The following is a 19,892-nucleotide window of genomic DNA, read 5'->3' as shown; positions in this document are numbered from 1 at the left end:
TTCATATGGCTATTCTGTATTGTGCTAGAAATAGTTATTTATGTATCTGCATTTAGACACATATAACACTACAATTAAATCATACATTTCATGAGGGCAGGGAATATATCTTACTCATATATAAATAATCCCCAAACTTTATTTTTTTAGGATGATTATTTGTGATTAATGGTGATTTATGAGATTTTGGTGCATTGATCACCTGAGCAGTGTACACTGTACCCAATGTGTAGTCTTTTATCCCTCACCTCGCTATCAACCTTTCCCCCAAGTCCCCAAAGTTCACTGGATCACTTTTTATGCCTTTATGTCCTCATAGCTTAGCTCCCACTTATGAGTGAGAACATATGATATGATGTTTGGTTTTCCATTCCTGAGTTACTTCATTTAGAATAATATGCTTCGACTCTATCCAGGTTGCTGCGAATGCCATTATTTCCTTCCTTTTTATGACTGAGTAGTATTCCATGGTATATATATACCACATTTTCTTTATCCACTCATTGATTGATGGGCATTTGGGCTGGTTCCATATTTTTGCAACTGCTAATTGTGCTGCCATAAACATGTGTGTGCCAGTGTCTTTTCTCATATAATGACTTCTTTTCCTCTGGGTAGATACCCAGTAGTGGTATATCTACTTTTAGTTCTTTAAGGAATCTCCATACTGTTTTCCACAATGGTTGTACTAGTTTACATTCCCACCAGCAGTGTAAAAGTGTTCCCTTTTCACTACATCCACACCAACATCTATTATTTTTTATTTTTTAAATTATGACCATTCTTTCAGGGGTAAGGTGGTTTGCACTGTGGTTTCGATTTGTATTTCCCTGATAATTAGTGATGTTGAGCATTTTTCAATATGTTTGTTGGCCATTCCTAAATCTTCTTTTGAGAATTGTCTATTCATGTCCTTAGCCCACTTTTTGATAAGACTGTTTGTTTTTTTCTTGCTGATTCGTTTGAGTTCCTTGTAGATTCTGGATATTAGTCCTTTGTCAGATGCATAGCTAGTGAAAATTTTCTCCCACTCTGTGGGTTGTCTGTTAACTCTGCTGATTATTTCCTTTGCTGTGCAGAAGCTTTTTAGGAGTTAATTAAAATAATCCCAAACTTTAGAGATAAGCGTCCACATGTGGGATCCCAGTTATTTCCAAGTTTGCAACTGCAGGCATGTAATAAATGACTGGAAGTAAATAAGAAAATGAACGAATCAATAAGTAAGTTCCCTATATGACTCATATGAGGAGAAAGTAAAATTTCAGAAAAGCTTCCTGAGAGATAAAAAGAGAGATGAGGGATTAGTGACAGAAAATATGACTCACCCTCTTATTTGCCCTCATCTTTATTGCCTCTTGTACTGAACATCTCTTGCTGAATTGTGACTAATATTCCTACTTCCAGAAAGAGGGCCCCTCTTTTCCTGGAGAACTGTAGCTTCCCCACTTTATAGCATGCTACTGAGACTCTCAATCATGTGATTTTTGCCTATTTTTGGTGCCTACTGGTTCATCAAAACACTCTTCCCCCAAACCCTTCATAAGTGACTGGTACTAGCACAGTTGATTAGAGTTGTTGGTTTTTTTCTGTGACGTAATATAAATTCTGAAAAGAAATGGGTCTCTCTCATTCTGAGATCTTGAACACCAACGACCATGTATGGCTTAAGCATGTTAGGACTATCTTGCTGCATTATCTTGAGAGCAAGCATCTCTAAGAAAATAGGACAGGAGAGCCTACAGGCTTAGAGAGAAGCTTGATTACATTGTTTGAACCACAGATCGAGCCTTATCTGAAGCTAGATTAATTCCTAAGACTTCCCACTCATATGAGTCATTAAGTATACTTTTTCCTTTAGCTTGTGTGATTGGATACAACAACTGAAAGAGATAATTTACTTCTGTAAAGTCAACTTGACTCTGGATAGTAATAAATAAGAGAGATTACAGATGCAGTTGTGAAAGTTGTTACAGAGTCTAGGAAAATGGCATAATTAAATAGTCCCAGGATGTATGTTTGATATCAAACAGAACTTGTTGGATATCCTGATGAGAAATATGTAAAATAATAGTATATCTGTCTTTTCCTATGATTCCTACTGAAATCAGTAAAGGTGGACACAGAGTTTAACAGAGACAGCCATGAGGTATGACCTCTCCACATATCATATGGAAGCACTGAGAATGTGTGCAAGGGCTGGGATGACAGAGCAGTGCTGTGCATAATCCCCAAGAGGGAAGAAGAGAGCATGGACTCTCAGAAGACTGGATATTGGCACTCAGCACCAGGAAATATTTCTAACCACTCTCCCAGAAGAAAATGCAATAAATAAACCCAACATTTACAGGGAGGCTAGCAGAAAATTTCAAATGCAAAGATGAACACATAACCAAAAATTACCAATCATTTGAAAGAGACTAATACTTGAAAGAGAGGCATAAAGCACAATAATCAGAAGAAATTGACATGCCAAGAAAACAAAGTTAAAAGGACAGTTCATACAAGAATTTAGAATAAGTGTGTTTAATTACCAGACTGATGTGAGAGGATATTGCAGCCATACTTAGAGTTAAGTAGATATTTGTTAAATTTAAAATATGATACGTGAAATAAAGAAAAACTTGAGGGACACACTAAAATTCAAAATGAAAACAATAAACTGGAGAGATAAAATGTTAACTCAAGAATTCTTGCAGAATACAGAATAAAAGGAAAGTGTGATCAAAATTATGAAAGAAAAGTTAACAGATATTAGATCTCAGGTCTAATGGGCCATTAAAAGTGCCAAACATCATGAAGATAAAAAGATCTGCATAAAATTTCATAATACCAAGGATGAAGGGAAAAATGCTGCAAAGATTCACAATTATACTAACTTTGACATCAGACATTTCATAAATGACATTGGATGCATGAAGAGAATGAAACAGTATCCTCAAGGCTAAGAAGAAAAATATTTTTCACCTAATTCTATAGCAAGTAAATTTATCATCCATTTAGGAAGAAAAAATATGTACTCAGTCTAATATTGGTCCCCTCTGAAAGAGCTACCAAAGACTTTACAAGATAAGAAACAAATTGAGTAGTGAGGAGTAGGTTTGAGAAACAATATTGGTTAAAGAAACCAAGGTAACAAACAATATTGCCTAATTGTGAGTGAGGCAATATGTTGATATGAACTGTTGACACATGCAATAACTTGGATGGACATCATGGACGTTACGCTGAGTGGGAGAAAAAAGCCAATCTCAAAATTTACTCCCATGCATAAATAGTAGTAGTTGGGGTGGTGATAGTAGTAGTTGCTAATTATTTAGTGCTTAAACTAAGTGCCAGAAACTGTTTTTAAATGTTGTACATGTATTAATTCATTTAATCCTATGAGTACTTAGCACAGTACTAACAATACTTGTGATCTTCAAAACTAAATCTTACAAATTGGCACAGGGTCTGGGCATCCAGGCTTAGAAAGAGAGATGAAGTTAGATTTATGTTACAGAGCTGAAGTAACAGTCACATGACAAATATGAAGGTTCCAGAGGGAAGGGCATGAGGCATGAGAGAAAGGTCTCCAACATGTAGTCAGTAAAATATTATTCAGCACTAAAGAAATAAGCTATCAAGCCACAAAAAGACAGAGAAACTTAAATCCGTATCACTAAGAGAAAAGCCAATCTGGGACAGCTACACACTGTATGATTGCAGCTATATGACATTCTGTAAAAGTCAAAACCATGGAGACAGTAAGAAAACCAGTGGTGACCAGGGGTTAGAGGGGAAAGAAGGATTAATAGGCCTAATTATTCATATACACCCATATATTCCCTTTCATGTTACAGGCATTTGGCATAGCAGAAGTTACAGCAACATTTACTGTATTGGTGAATTAAATAATGTTTATGATAATGAAGAGTTAATGAACCATATCCCCTTTCCCTAACTCAGAGCAAATAGTCCTTCCCCATTTATTAGATATCCTTTTCAAACCGATAAAAGATCCAGCTGGGAAAAGTGGCTCATGCCTGTAATCCCAGCACTTTGGGTGGCCGAGGAAGACAGACCACTTGAGCCCAGGAGTTCAAGACCAGCCTGAGCAACATGGTAAGACCCCATCTCTACAAAATACAAATTAAAAATATTAGCCAGGTATGGCAGCATGCACCTGTAGCCCCTAGGCCCAAGGCAGAAGGATGGCTTGGGCCCAGGAGTTCGAGGTTGCAGTGAGCTATGATCATGCCACTGCACTCCAGCCTGGGCAACAGAGCAAAACCTTGTCCAAAAAAAAAAAAAAAAAAAAGAATTCTCAATCACCCACCAGTTCTCTGCATGGTGTCCACTGACAATTTGTTCTCTTGTTTGGAGTTGTCGTGAGACTTCAGATTTTCTGAGGAAAGCCTATCCATAGAGTCACTTGGGGTATTTTTACACTATGACTTCAAGGACCACAGCTGTTTCAGAACTAAGAGGTTTTCCATTCCCAAGGGTCACCAGTAACATGGAGAGAGAAGGAATCTCAAAGAATACCCGAGAAACACCCAGTTAACAGAGGCTGTGGAATTATCTAATTGTCAGTTAATTGTACTACTCTTTATTGCCTCTTCAAATCTCCATCCCAAGATAAGCCAGTTTACGAGGAAAACAGACTGATGAAAATAAATGTGTTCACAGACAAGAAACAAAAACATTTTACACAGCCACAAGAGCCAGTTAAGAACTCACAGGTACTTTTCCAGCCACCCAGATAGGAGAGATCATTAAAACAGGTGAGTAAGCAAAACTATGGAGACTGCCTTTCTCTATTTCTAATCTTGCCAGTGGTCAGTGGAGGACAGGGAAGAACAAAGCAAAAGAAATTAGAAAGACTGTGTCTGCCGAGGGGTTCTCTCAAGTCAAAGAAAGAGAAGAAAAGGGAGAAAGCTCAGAAGAAAGTGTGGGAAACAAAAAAAACTGATAGTGAGAGCCTCTCTTACTGACAAGGATAGGCTGGTTTTGATGGTGAGACAGCATCAAGATAAAATATTTCTCTAATAACCAACCAGCAAAAGTCCCCAGTGCTTTGTGGGAAGCAAGCATGGATATAGTCACTCAACCTAACATCTAGTGGGAGAGAGGAAGAAGGACATCAAAAATACCTGTTTACAGCTGATATTTCTTTGCCTTGTTTTATGTGTGACATTGTTTGGGTGGAAAATGTATGAATATGTCACAGGAATTCAAAATACGGGAGAGATCGTTGTGGTCTAGAGTTATGCTGGAAAGTTTCCTGTAGAGATTGCCCCTGAGCTGGGGATTCACTGACTATAGAGTCTAGATTGGTGCAGGGGCAGGCCATCCCAGGTGGGCAGCAGGATGAGTCATAAACAAAGCCAGAAAAGCAGGAAGGATTCTTTTTTAATTTTTGTCTTTGAGTATGTGTGTATCCATGTATTGTGCTTTGTATGTATATTTTTAATTTACATAAAAATGTGATAAAGATTTATGTTTATTTCTTTCTTCACCTAGAGCTGTTTTTAAGAGCTCTTCATGTTACAGGTAAATCTAGTGAGTTGTATCTAACTGTTGGATAGTGTCCCACAATACACATCCACTACATGTTTCTTAACCATTTCATAGTAATAAAGTCTATTTAATTCCCTACAATTACAGCTATACATATAATCAACTGAAAACAAACTTTGTATGTGATTCTTTATGGACCTGACTGAGAAGTCCTCTGTGATGTATCCAGAATGAATTGCTTGGACATAGGGCATAGATAAATACAAACTAACAAAAATATTGCCATTCTGCTTTCAAAACGATCATGTTAATTTGTACTCTTACATAGCACAGCAGAGTTATGTATAAAGATCCAATCTATATTTTGACCTAGTTCAGCTTAAGTCCGTAACAGGAGGATTGTTTAGCTTTAGAAAATATACTAATGTAATATATCACCTTTAAACATAAAAGTTTAAAAATTCATATAATTACCTCAATGAATCAGAAAAGGCCTCTGTCAATAACTCAACTTCCATTAGTAATAGAAACACTTCATAAACTCTTTCTTAAAAAATAACTTCCTCAATCTAATAGAAGGCATTAAGAAAAGCAAATATCATAAATCCAACATCATATATTTAATTACACATAGTAAAATGTTGAAACTAACAATGAAAACAAGGCAAACGTACCCAATATGGCCACTTCTAATCATCTTTGTTCTCTATGTGTGCCTATATAAAAGCACTATTAAAATAAAACACTTGCATTTCTACACATCAGCCACAGACATTTGTTTGGAAAATGAAATAAAAAGAAAAACATATAGAATGTGCATATATATGGATATATATACACACACACACATAAACACATATACATAGATGTGTGTATAGTTTATGTTTATAATTATAAATAAAATTTATGTTTCCCAAAATAGTAGACTTGCTTATAGTCTCCTTTTGAGAGCAACTAGAAAAGCTAGAGAATGTTATATTTGATCTGTTAAGCATCAGAGAGCAACTGGGGCAGTGAGGGGTTGAGAGATCTAGATTCTAGAGAGAAAGCAAGAGAGGAACAAAGGACAGTTAGGGAAATAGAAGGAAAATGAGGTAACATATTCAAAGTGCTGATACTCTAACCACCAAAAACAAAAATAAATAAATAACACTTGTCAATCTAGAATTGTATAGCCCACAAAAGTAACCCTCAAAATGAAAGCAAAATAAGATTTTTTAAAATGTAAACTTGAGAATTTGTCACTAGAAGATGTCTTACAGAATATTAAAGATAGTTCTTGAAGCAGAAGATAAATTCTCCCAAATGACAGTAAAGAACGGCAAAGAAGAATGAAAAAGAAGGAAACTAAATGTACAAATCTAAATGAACAAGGATTATATATATATATATATGTGTGTGTGTGTGTATTATATATAATATATTGTGGTGTTTTAAATATTCCTAGAATTAAACCAGTCAGTGGTGAGTGCCTACAGTCCCAGCTACATGGGAGGCTAAGGTAGGAGGATCACTTGAGCCCAGGAGTTCCAGTCCAACCTAGGCAGCATATTTCTTTTCCATCTCTAAAAGAAATAAAATAAATATTTCTAGAACTGAAATGCCTGACTATAGCAAGAAAATGTGAAAGAGTTAAATGTAAATGGAGTACAGTTTTCTAAGGTCCCTCATTTCCTAATAATTAGTAGAAGTACCAATTTATATTAGACTTCATTAAGTCAAAGATGCATATTGAAATTTCCAAAATAGAGTAGAAATTATTAAAGTAGTTTTTATAACAAGCTAAATGAGAATGGAAATAGAATAATTTTAGAATTTTTGATTAATACACAAGAGGTCAAAAAGGGGGCCAGGCACGGTAGCTCATGCCTGTAATCCCAGAACTTTGGGAGGCTGAGGCACGCAGATTACTTGAGGTCAGGAATTCGAGACCAGCCTGGCCAACACGGTGAAACCCCGTCTCTACTAAAACTACAAAAAATTTGCCAGGTGTGGTGGCTCACGCCTGTAATCTCAGCTACTCAGGAGGCTGAGGCACTATAATCGCTTGAACCCAGGAGACAGAGGTTGCAGTGAGCCAAGATAGTGCCACTGCACTCCAACTTGGGCAACAGAGTGAGACTCTGTCTGAAAAAAAAAAAAAAAAAAAGTCAAAAAGGGAGAAAATGGAATAGAAATAAAGAAGGTGGGACAAATAAAAACCAAATAGTAAGATAAAATTACATAGATATATCAATGATAATATGAAATATAAATGGACTAGGAAGTTCCAGCTGCAAAAAAACGGCAGAGTGGCTTAGATGAGACTAATATTTCTCATAGAACAGTATTAAACTCTGGAAAAAAATATTTTAAAAAATGATATGAAAGCACTAGAAAAAGGCCAAAAACTGGCAGAAACTGGAGGGAATTTGACACTTAAAAGTAGGGAATCATGCTGCGTGGGAGCCAGCTTTAAGGGCTTTTATCCTGACAATATACCTCAGTGTGTACTGTGCAAAGCAACTTGAATTCAAGCAGAAAACTGCAGACTTGCAGCCTGGAGATGTCACAGGATGGAGTTCAAGGCAATTGACCAGGGAAATTCCAGGAGAAAGGCCTTAGAAGAAAAAACCCTGAAATCTACTCTCAAATCTTTGACTGATCCCTGAGCTCTGTGTATCCAAGGGAGACTCCACAAAGTGTAGCACAGAACAACAGCTGAATAAGTAGAGATTTAATCTGTTGCTCACTGAAGGAGGAAACAGAGTTTGTAGGTTTTGAGTTCCAGTAAAAGGGAGGAACGTGGTGTAAAAAGCCCAGGCTTTTCAAGACCCACCTTAAAGTAAATAAAACCAACTCTCCATAAATTCAAACTGAGAGGTATAAACTGTTTTCATGAATTGGAAAACTCAATATTGTTACTAGAGCAATTCTCCCCAAATTTACCTACAGATTAAGAGCAATAAATTCCAGTAGGCTTTTTGTAGATTTGTCAAAAGTTAAACATTTACTTACCATATGGCCCTGTCATTCCACCCTTAGGTACTTACCAAAAAGAAATTAAAACATTTGTCCATATAGAGAACCATATATGAATATTCAGAGCAGCTCTATTCACAATAGCCCCAATCTTGAAACAACCCAAATATTTATCAAATGAGGAACAGATATTATGAGATATTCCTCAATAATGAAAAGGAACAAACTACTGATAAATGCAACCTTGATGAATCTTCAAGAACATAATCATAAGTCTAAGAAGCCAGATACAAAAGAGTACATTCTACATTATTCCATTTATGTGAAACTCTAGAAAAACAAATCTCATCTGTAGTGCCAAAAACTAAATCTGTGATTATCCGGGGCCAGAAACATGTTAGGCATGGGCAGCGGGGCATGCACAGGAGGAGGACAAAATTGACAAGGAAATGGAACTTTGGAGTGGTGGTAATATTCTACTTATTGATTGTGATGGGTACACAGGTGTCTACATTTGCCAACATTCATAAAACAGTGCACTTAAAATGCATGTATTCTTGGCCGGGTGTGGTGGCTCACGCCTGTAATCCCAGCACTTTGGGAGGCCAAGGCAGGCAGATCACAAGGTCAGAAAATCGAGACCATCCTGGCCAACATGGTGAGACTCTGTCTCTACTAAAATATAAAAAATCAGCCGGGCATGGTGGCACACACCTGTTGTAGTCCCAGCTACTCAGGAGGCTGAGGCAGGGGAATCACTTGAACACGGGAGGTGGAGGTTGCAGTGAGCTGAGATCTCACCACTGTACTCCAGCCTGGGCAACAGAGCAAGACTCCATCTCAAAAAAAAAAAAACCATGTATTCTTATTGAATGTAAATTATACCTCAGTAATGCTGTAAAAACAAAACTGAAACAATTCCCAGTTAATGCCCCAGAAATACCTATACCAGACAGCAACAGTAATGACAAAAAAAAGAACCACAAATTGAAGAGATACTTAATAGGTAGATGTAGACAGGCTGGACTGCCATAAAAAAAAAAAAAAAAGACTCCCAAAATGCAATGACTTAAACAAGAAAACAAGATAGGGATTTATGTCTCATGTAACTATCTAGTTAGGGTATGCACCTTGAGGTCATCCAGGAAGGTAAACATCAAGCTCTGCTATCCCCTGCCAGTGGTCTTATTCTAGGGTTGGCAGGCCCACAAATGGGCCCATGCACAGAATTTAGGAGGCCTGTGAACCTGAATGGGAAAAAAATTACATCTTTATTTTCACTAGCTTCTAAATAAAGTTTAGCAATCTCTTCAATTATGAATTATGACAACAAATCACGGTAGTATTAGCAATGCCTGTGGCTTAGCAACTTGAAGTCACAGATTATTTTCATATCACAGTACTGTTAATAAAGAATCTTGAAATATCACTCATAATTATTATTGCCTTGAAATTACTGTAAATATAAGACCTGGTTGCTAAATTTTGTTATTTAGCGTGTTAATTAAAAAATGCTATTTGACTATATAACAAATTAGTTTATTTAAAATGTTGATAACTATACCTCAGTATAGTTGGCTTTTGTTATAATTCTATACATTTTATTTTATGTATTTGGAAAAGAGGTCATAGGACTGATTATCAAAGGGCCCATGTCACAAAGAATGTTTAAGAACCCCCTGTTCTGGAATATTGTCATCACCTCTGTGGTCTAAGCTAGGCTGCTGCCCCCTCTCGTTTACACAAGTAGGAAGAGGAAAGAGAACCTGGAGGAGGTATGGCACACATGGCCTCTGCTTACATATCAGAGAACTCAGTGTCCTGGCCACAGTCAAATACAACAGAGGCCAGGAAAGGTTGTGTATCTCGGCTAACGCATGTCCAGCTACAAGTTTCTATTACAGCTGATGAAAGAGACAACTAGCGGGCTCTGTACATTGATTCAATCCTGTCTGAGGATGACCATATAGAAGCATAAGGAGAGGAGACAAGTGAGTCAGACAGTGGCCAAGTTTCTGATTTGGGATACCATTCACAAAGATGGGGAGAACAAAAAGTAGAAGACATTTGGAAGAAGAAAAAACATTGCAATTGGACAAGTTGACTTTGAGATTCCTATGAGCAGGGGTATACTGACAAACCTGCTCTCCCAGAAAACAAAAACAAAAATCCTGTTTATAGCCTTTGATGATTTCCACGATCCAAATGTACCCATCATGGCCTATTTCAAGCTACCAAGATGATGTCACTGAATGAGCAGTTGGAAAGAAATGTGCATGAATAGGCTTTCATAAGCCAGCAAAGGCTAGGTTCAGCTCACCTCTACCAGTGAGGATTTCCAAATGGAGGCATCTTAAAGACACTGGGATATGCAGAGCTCAAGCTAAGGAGTAGAATCTAGGTGAGACATTGATTTTGGGATAAATGAGATTATCTGGCCATAGGATTCTAAGAAGTCTGATTTGCAGTTACTTATGGCTTAGACAAATGTGATCTTGATTAAGGGTTGCAAGTAGAAAATAGATGCAAAAATAAGCATGGTATAGAGGATGGGGTTAATAAATTTCCAAAACTCTGCCATCAGTAAAATTCCATCTGACAAAGAAGCTCTCTGGCCACTCTCAAAGGAGCCAACTCTAACCAAAGTTGGTAGTGCATCAGTGGAAATGTCAGACCAGGCATATGAACCACAGAACTGCTTGGTTGTCAGGACTGGGATCTTGTGACATATCAGCAATCCAAGATAGGTAGATTCAGCCTGAGGTGATTCTCCTCTCGAATGAGGGACTCTCCAAGGGAATCTCCTCTAGAATGTCCATCAGTCTAATGAAGGCACAGACACATAAGGAGATACAACAGTATAGCACATATTATTACAAAGGTACGCATACGAGACTATAAGAGCACAAAGGAATAAATTATCAATGAAAACTATTGAGGAAAGAACAGTTGGCATTAAAGCTCAAACCCAAACAATGAATAGGAATTTTCCAAGTTTACCAGGAAGCATGGTGGAGATTGAGCAGTGTTGGTGCAGTGAGGGAGGAGATAATAAGAATTTCAGGCAGCACAGCTTGGGCAAAGACTCAGGAGCTTAGAAGAACAAGGTTTCTTCAGAGATAAACAAGAATTTGGTATTTCTACTACTGTATTCTAATCCAACATAAATGTTTATTTCATTCATTTTGCTGCTTCTCCTTATTTTCAGTGCATTCTGTGCTACCTGACACCTATTGGGTAAGTACCTAGTATTTTACAGAATAAGTTTAAAGATCTATGAAAAGGAGATTGAGAATCTAAGATTTATAAAAGTGCAATAGCAATCATACTTTTTTTTCAATGCTGCTGAAACATATCCATATGCACTACTTTCTAGGCAAGGAAAAATGAATCAGATGAGACATTATAACTCATACTTTACAAAATTCACTTAACAGTCAGAAAACCTGGATCAGTCTCGGGGGCAGGAGGGGTCAGAGTAGCCCCTTGACTGATTTTTTCTTCTTTGCCCTATTGAACATGCTTTTTGTACATTCCGAGAAAATATGAAATTTCAGTGGACAGAAGTTGAAGTTGGTCTAAAAATCAGGATTCTGTTGAAATTATTTATTCAACAAATATTGTGCTTGTCAGGCACCATGCTAGACACTGGACATACAATGCTGCGATAGACAATATTCCAATTCTTCAGAAATTGACAGTCTTTTGGAAATTAAAAAGTAAATAATCTATTGCAATATAGTGTGTGACACAAATTAGAGCTGCCCCTTGTCTTCTCTTCTGCATTCATTCATTTGGTCTCAACACTCAACACCTCTACAAGTTCTCCCACACCACGCTTCAGTAATTGGGAAGTCATAGATCAATCAGAAGGTAGTGATTCAATATGAGTTGCAACTGTGTACTATATCTTATTTAAAATAATTTCATCTTGGACTTCCCAAAGGTTAACCAACTCTAAACTGATCCTTTGTTCCCTCACTTCCATTTTGCCTGTGAAGTATCTAAATTGCTCTGCGCATCCAGATTCAAAACATAGAAACTTTTTGGATTCCACAAAATGAATCCACTCACACAAAAGCTTTCACACAATTGAGACTTCACTGAGGATTTGGTAAGGGACAAAGAGGCAAGGCTTTACATTTTGTTTCCTAAAATAAGCTATTTAAATCATATAATTTTATTTCTGTTCTCCATGACAGTACTAACATGGGCATGGTATGGAGGAGCTTCTTTCTCTCTCTCTCCATCTCTCTCCCTCATCGTCTCTTTCTATCTCCTTTTTCCCCCTTCCTCACACGGTGCCCAGCCTTATTGGATCATCTCTTCTTTATTATGCAGAGTAATTCATTCCTGAAGGAGTTTCTATTTCCAAATTTCAGACTTGGCATTCAGCAAAACAAAAGCTACCCATCCCACTTCCCTGCCCAGTTAACAGGACTGGCTTTCTTTAAAGGCATTTTACAGATTATGTTTTGTAATACGAGCATATTCCTGTGGTTCCATCCACTATCCCTAATCTTCCCCCAAAAGACATGCTGATGAATTAATTTTTCTGCTTCTCATTGTAATTGTTATGTCTTATAACTAAGAAAATACAGAGGGCATTAAGAGAACCTATAAGGTGACTTTGACTTCCATTTCAGGGTCTTGGAAGGAGGAAGCAACAATCCTGAGTGAAACCTCGACAAGAAGTATCCAATAGGTAGACAAAGGGATTGGGGGTATGAGTTGTTAGTTAGCAGAGGGAAAGAAGAGAGTGACTCACAAAAGGAGAACAAAATTTTGGAGGCAAATTACAAGTTATAAATAAAATAATGAGTGAGTACAGAGAGATTCACTTCTCACGACTCCTCTCTTGTGTCATCTCTCCTAGGACATTCGTCATGTCCTCAAATACAATGCTTCAAAAAATGCTGCTGATCTTGATCTCTTTGTCAGTAGTAACCTGGATGATTTTTATAATTTCTCAGAACTTCACAAAGGTAGGAGCAAATCACCTTTGATGCAGATCACACAGTAAGCCCTCACCTGTGCGACGTGCCTCAAGTCAGTCCCACTCCATTAGTCCTGCCCCTCCTCCCCCACCTCAACTACTGCCCTATCTTCTCTCTCTCTACCTAATTCCTTAGAGGCATTGTGGACACCAACAACCTCTATTTCTTCATTTCCCATTCATCCTCAGTCCATTCCAATTAGGATTTGACCTTGCACATGCTCCCAAAATGGCCCTTGTTAAAGCTACCAACTTCCTCATCAGAAAATAACTTATTTAAACACTCAATCTGGCCATGTAAATCCAGCTTGTCATTTTATCTTTTTATTGTGTCTATGATTTCCTTTTCCATGCAAAAGTTATTTTTTTAGCAGTGCTGTTTCCCTTATAACATGTTTCTTTGTGTTAAGTCACAGTTAGAAAGTTTTTCCCGCTCAAAGATTATACAGGTATTCATCCATGTTTTCTTATTTTTTTACTTGCATAGTTACATTGTCTATAAATATCTGATCCACTTGGAAGTTATGCTGTTGAAAGGTATAAGATATCAATCTCATTTAACTTTTTCCATATGACTCTCCAATTATCCTAATCCTCTTATTAAAAATTCCATTCTATATCCTCACTGATGTTGAGTGCGGCCTCTGTAGCACACTAAATTTGTATATATAATGAGGTCTATTTCTGATTTTCAATTCTGTTACATTGTCTTTTTTTCATGCATCAATACCATCCTACTTTAATTACAAAGATTTTTACAAGTAAGTTTTAATATCTAGTAGAGCTAATCCCACCCACACCCAACACTTTTGGCTTTTCTATTCCCCATACGTTTTGTAACTATTCTCTTTCACTTATCCTTTCAAGTGAACTTTCTAACTGGCCTGTCTGACCCAGAAGACATTTAGGACATTGTTATTGTGATTTTATTAAATGTATAAATTAACCTTGGAAGACTAAACAACATCCTTATGATGTTAAGTTTTTCTATCCAAGGACATGGTTTCCTTTACATTTGTTCAATTTTGTTTTCTTCAGTAGTGTTTTGTGAGTTTTCCTCATATAAATCTTGGACACTTGTGCTAAATGTACACTTAAGTATTTTATTATCATTTTGCTGCCGTATATTGGATTGTCACTTCCATTTTAGCTTCTCTCTATTTTTTGTCTATATACACAAAAGCTATTGTTTTTTTATATATTATTTCCTACTGTTTTACTAAATTCTTTTTTTATTTGTAGTCATTTCTCCATTGATACTTTGGGGTTTTTCAGATAAATAACAATTGCATCTGAAAATAAAGATTATTTTTATTTCCTTTTCAATTCCAGTGTCTCGAATTGCTTTCTCTTCTCTAACTGCATTAGCTAACACCTCCATCCCAATGTTGAATGTAATGAGATAGTAGGCATCCTTGTCTTGTTCCTGATTTTGGTGACAAAGCCTTTAGTGTTTCCCTTAAGTAAAATGCAAGCTTTTGAGTTAAAATATATATTTTATGTGTAGAGGAAATCCATAAATTTCTTTTTGTTGTGTTTTTCAGCATGAATCAGTACTAATTTTGTCAAAGTCCTATTGTGCTTTTATGAAGATAATCATGTAATTCCTCACATTAGCTGTATTAATGTGAAGAATTACATTAAAAACGGAACAAAATGTGTATTCCTGGAATAAAACTCTCTGAATTATGATGTATTATTTTTGTGTAATGTTCATTTGGATTGCTTGCCAATATTTTATTTAAGATGTATATCTCAATATTCATAAATCTAAAGTTCTTGGTACAATATTAGGTTTTGGAAAATACATTACACTTATTTCATAAGAATTGATTTGGAAGCTTTTTGTTTTTATTTGTTTCTAGTGCTCTGAACTTATTTAAGTAATATTGGGATTGACTGATCTTTAAAGTTTGGTAGAATTCCATCAGCCTGGCTTTGTGCATTCAGTAGCAGTGCTCTGCTACTTTTTTCACTATTCTCTATTTTTTTAATGTCACTCAGGTCAATTTTGATAGGTTGTATTTTCTGAGTTATCCATTTTATCTAGATTCTCATATGTATTTGCTTAAAATTGTGAAAATCATCTTGTTACTTTTAAACTTTTCCCCCTTTTCAGGTTTTCCCTCAAAGATGTCTAATTTTGCATATTTGTGATTTCTTCCTTTTGAATTGATTAGATTCACTAGTGCCTCGTCTATTTTTTTATTTTTTATTCTTTCAAAATAAAACCCAGGTTTTTGTTTCTTCTACTATTTTTCTGTATTTTAATGCATTACTTTTGCTTTTACCTTCCTATCAATTCCTACCTTTTTCTTTCTTTTGATTTACTCTGTTTTCCTTTTTCTAACTTTTTAACTGGGTGTTTAATTCATTTAGTTTTATCTCCTCATTTACATAGGTACTTAATGCTATAAACTTAACTGATAATTCTTTTAGCTGTATCTCATAGATTCTAACATAATATGCATTAATTATAGTTACTTTCAAAATACCCAATTGATTTTATTTATATTTTTCTTTGAGTCACGAGTTGTTTAGAAACATTTTTAACTTCTGAGTGGAATGGTATTTGGGGTTTTTATTTCATAAATCTCTATTAAATACCTGCATTTTAAGAATGCTGCCTTTATTATTATTTCTACCAGTTAGCATTTATTGAGGTTTTCTTCATGACCTAAGATATAGAGAATATTTGTAAAGGTTTCATATGTTCCTCTAAAGTTATATTCTCTATTATTAGAATTCAGAGTTCAGTATATATCTACACGATCTGTCTTTATGGTTATTAGTTCTTTAATAGCCTTACTAACTTTGTTCACTTGGCATGCCATAAATAAGTCACATATTAGATGTGGCTATCCTTAAAGTGAATTTCTCTAAGTATTCTTGAATCTCTTATATTTTCTGCTTTAAGCATGTATCTCTGTACTCGGTGCATAAATATTCATTGCTTGTGTTTTAATTATCCTTTTGCATATATGGTATCCTGCTTCATCTCTTAATACTTTTTTGGTTATGAATGTTACCTTATCAGATACCAAGATTTCCTTTCCCTTTTTTTTAATGTGGTATTTAATTGTTCAATCTCTGATTTTCTTAAGATTTAATAAACTTTTTACTTTAGCTTAGTTTCAGGTTTACAGAAAAATTGTAAGAATATTACAGGAAGTTCTTCTATACCCTGTACCCAATATCCTCCATTTCAACATTATTGTAGCATAATTTGCCACAACCAATAAAACCATACTGATACTTACAATTTGAAGTCCATACATTATTCAGATTTCCTTAATTTCTACCTAATATGCATTTTCTCATCCACAATCCCATCCAGGGTGCCATGTTACATCATTTCTTTTCCTTTTTGAGACAGAGTCTTGCTCTGACACCCAGGCTGGAGTGCAGTAGTGCCATCTCGGCTCACTGCAACCTCTGCCTCCTAGGTTCAAGTGATCCTCCTGCCTCAGCCTCCCGAGTAGCTGGGATAACAAACATGAACCATCACACCCGGCTAATTTTTATATTTTTTGGGAGAGATGCGTTTCACCATGTTGGCCAGGCTGGTCTCAAACTCCTAACCTCAAGTGATCAACCTGCCTCAGCCTCCCAAAGTGCTGGGATTACAGGCGTGAGCCACCGCACCCAGCCAACATTATATTTCATTGTCACTTCTCTTTAGACTTTCCTTGTTTTTGATGACATTGACAGTTTTAAGGAACAGTGGTCTGGTATTTTGTAAACTGTCCTTCCATGTTAGTTTGTCTGTTATTTTTCTCATGGTTAAACAGAATTCATGGGTTTAGGGAAGGAAGATCACAGAGCTAAGTGGTCTTCCACTCATCACATCACATCAAGGATGCATGCCGTCAATATGACATCACTGATGATGTTAATCTTGATCACCTGGCTGAGCTGATGTTCATCAGGTTTCTCCACAGTAAGATTACTCTTCCTTCTGCCCCACCCTGCTCTTTACTGTACTCTTTCAAAAGAGGTCACTAGGTCAATTCCACACTTAAGGATTGGGCAGTTCTGTTCCATCTCCTTGAGTGGGGAGAATCTGCATACATTATCTGGAATTCTTCTGTACAAGAGATTTGTCTATCATCCCTTACATATTTGTTTATTCAATCATTCATTTACATCAGTGTGAATTCATAGATATTTATTTCATACTTTGGGACATAATCCAACAGTACATTATTTTGTTACTCAAATTGTTCTACTTTGGCCATTGAGAGCTCTTTCCATTGGTTCCTGTGTTCCTTTGTTTGTTTGCTTCTTTTGAGCATTTCTTGCTTTCCGACACTACAAGATGCTTTAGGCTCATCTTGTATATTCCCTGCCCCAGCCCTAGAATCAGCCATTTATCCAAGGAGCCCTGATTCCTTTCATTGGAGAATGGTATTGGAAACAAAGATCTAGACACTGGCTCTGTTTGTTACTATTGGGGTGTCTTTGCTTCTAGGCCCTCTCAGAAGACAGTGCTCAGAAATATTGGCCAGGCATGGTGCCCCATGCCTGTAATCCTAGCACTTTGGGAGGGTGAGATGGGAGGATCGTTTGAGGCCAGGAATTCGGGACCAGTCTGGTCAACATAGCAAAACCCCATCTCTAAAAAAAAAAAGGAAAAGAAAAAATATATATATGTATGATACTAGCCAGTAATACATGCATATCTATAATTATATGTAAAATATCCATTTCAATCTATATTAAGCTAAACATGGGCTCATACTGATATTTCTCTCATCTATCACTACATGGTTCACACACTAGCCTTCACCTACCACATCAATCATGAGGAATCTGGCTCCCACCATCTGTCATCTATTTATTTACTTATTTGTTCACCTCCCAGCATACACATACAATGGTTTCAGAATTGTTAACTGAGAGTACAGTGCTTATATGCAGTTCTTTTTGTCTTTCGCCTTACAGACTCTATTAATTTCCAAAGCAGCTTAGGTCAGCACTTTTATCCAGCAAGGTTATGTCATACATTTGTAATACAGTTAAATTTGTAATACAGTTAAAACACTGTGTTCTACCCTTTAGTCCCTCAATCTCCTTATTGATTTTTTTATTTTGCATACATTAAGATTCACTCAGCCAGGGGCAGTGGCTCATGCCTGTAATCCCAGCACTTTGGGAGGCCGAGGTGGGTGGATCGCAAAGTCAAGCTATTGAGACCATCCTGGCCAACGTGGTGAAATTCCATCTCTATTAAAAAAATACAAAAATTAGCTGGGTGTGGTGGTGTGCCCCTGTAGTCCCAGCTACTTGGGAGGCTAAGGTAGGAGAATCGCTTGAACCTGGAAGGCGGAGGTTACAGTGAGCTGAGATCACGCCACTGCACTCCAGCCTGGAGACAGGGCAAGAATCTGTCTCAAAAAAAAAAAAAAAAGATTCACTCTTTGTGTTATAAGACTCAATGAGCTTTTGCAGTTTCATGTATACACAACAGTATCATACACAGTAATTTCACTGACCTAAAAAGTCCCCCTCTGCTTCACCTATTCAACTTTCTCCCCTCCCCAAATCTCTGGCAACCATTGATTGGTTTTTGATCTCTATAGAACCACCTTTTTCCAGAATGTCACAGTAATGCAGTCATACAGTGCATAGCCTTTTCAGATGGGCTTCTTTCTCTTAGCATTATGCATTTAAGATTCACCTATGTTGTTGCATGGATTGATAGCTCATTTTTCTTATTGCTAAATATTGTCCCACTGTATCAATGTACTACAATTTGTTTATCTATATTCACCTACTGAAGACCTCTTGGTTGCTTCCAGTTTTGGGCAACTATGATCAAAGCTGCTATAAACATTCATGTGCAGGTATTTGTGTGGACATAAGCATTCAAGTCAACTGGATATGTATACAGGAGAAAAACTGCTATATTGAATGGTAAGACTATGTTTAGCTTTATAAGATATTATCAAAGTGTCTTTCAAAGTAGCTGTGCCATTTTGGATTCCCACCAGCAATGAGTGAGAATCCTACTGCTCTACATTCTCACCAGCAACTGGTATTGTCAGGTTTTTTTTTAAATTTTAGCCATTCTAATTGATATGTATTAGTATTTCATTGCTGTTCTAATTTGTCTCCCTGACGAATAAAATTGTCTTTTTTATATATTTAGTTGTAATGCATATCTCTTCTTTGGTGAGATGTCCATTCAGATCTTTTGCACATTTTAAAATTGTTTTCTCTTATTATTGAGTTTTAAGAGTTCTTTGTATATTCTAGATGAAGTCCTTTACCTGATAAGTGTTTTTAAAATATATTCTCACACTCTATGGCTTATCTCTGCATCCTCTTAACAGTGTCTTTCACAGGGCAGAAGCTTTAATTTTTAATAAAATCTAACTTATCAGTTTTTCTTTCATGGATTGTGCTTTTTATATTATTTCTAAAACCTCATCAA

General features: G+C 36.5%; 2 protein-coding genes across 6 annotated transcripts in view; one reads left to right on the top strand and one right to left on the bottom strand.

Annotated features, from left to right (window-relative positions):
• NXPE2 (neurexophilin and PC-esterase domain family member 2) overlaps positions 1–19,892 on the bottom strand; it is a 222,418-nt gene that overhangs the window by 124,736 nt on the left and 77,790 nt on the right. The window lies entirely within an intron of this gene.
• NXPE1 (neurexophilin and PC-esterase domain family member 1) overlaps positions 340–19,892 on the top strand; it is a 46,723-nt gene continuing 27,170 nt past the window's right edge. For 3 of the 5 annotated variants that reach the window (XM_055094864.2, XM_055094863.2, XM_055094861.3), the window contains exons 1-3: positions 340–10,861; positions 11,669–11,697; positions 13,337–13,445. In XM_055094864.2, coding sequence (XP_054950839.1) covers positions 13,347–13,445 — 99 coding nt within the window. In that variant the 5' untranslated portion in view covers positions 340–10,861; positions 11,669–11,697; positions 13,337–13,346. Of the gene's footprint in view, positions 10,862–11,668; positions 11,698–11,752; positions 13,446–19,892 lie in introns of those variants that run through there. The other 2 variants (XM_055094862.3, XM_063608266.1) reach the window with 2 other exon arrangements.

This window comes from Pan paniscus, chromosome 9 (assembly GCF_029289425.2).
Source record: "Pan paniscus chromosome 9, NHGRI_mPanPan1-v2.0_pri, whole genome shotgun sequence".
Taxonomy (NCBI): domain Eukaryota; kingdom Metazoa; phylum Chordata; class Mammalia; order Primates; family Hominidae; genus Pan; species Pan paniscus.
This window is presented reverse-complemented; position numbering and strand designations above follow the sequence as displayed.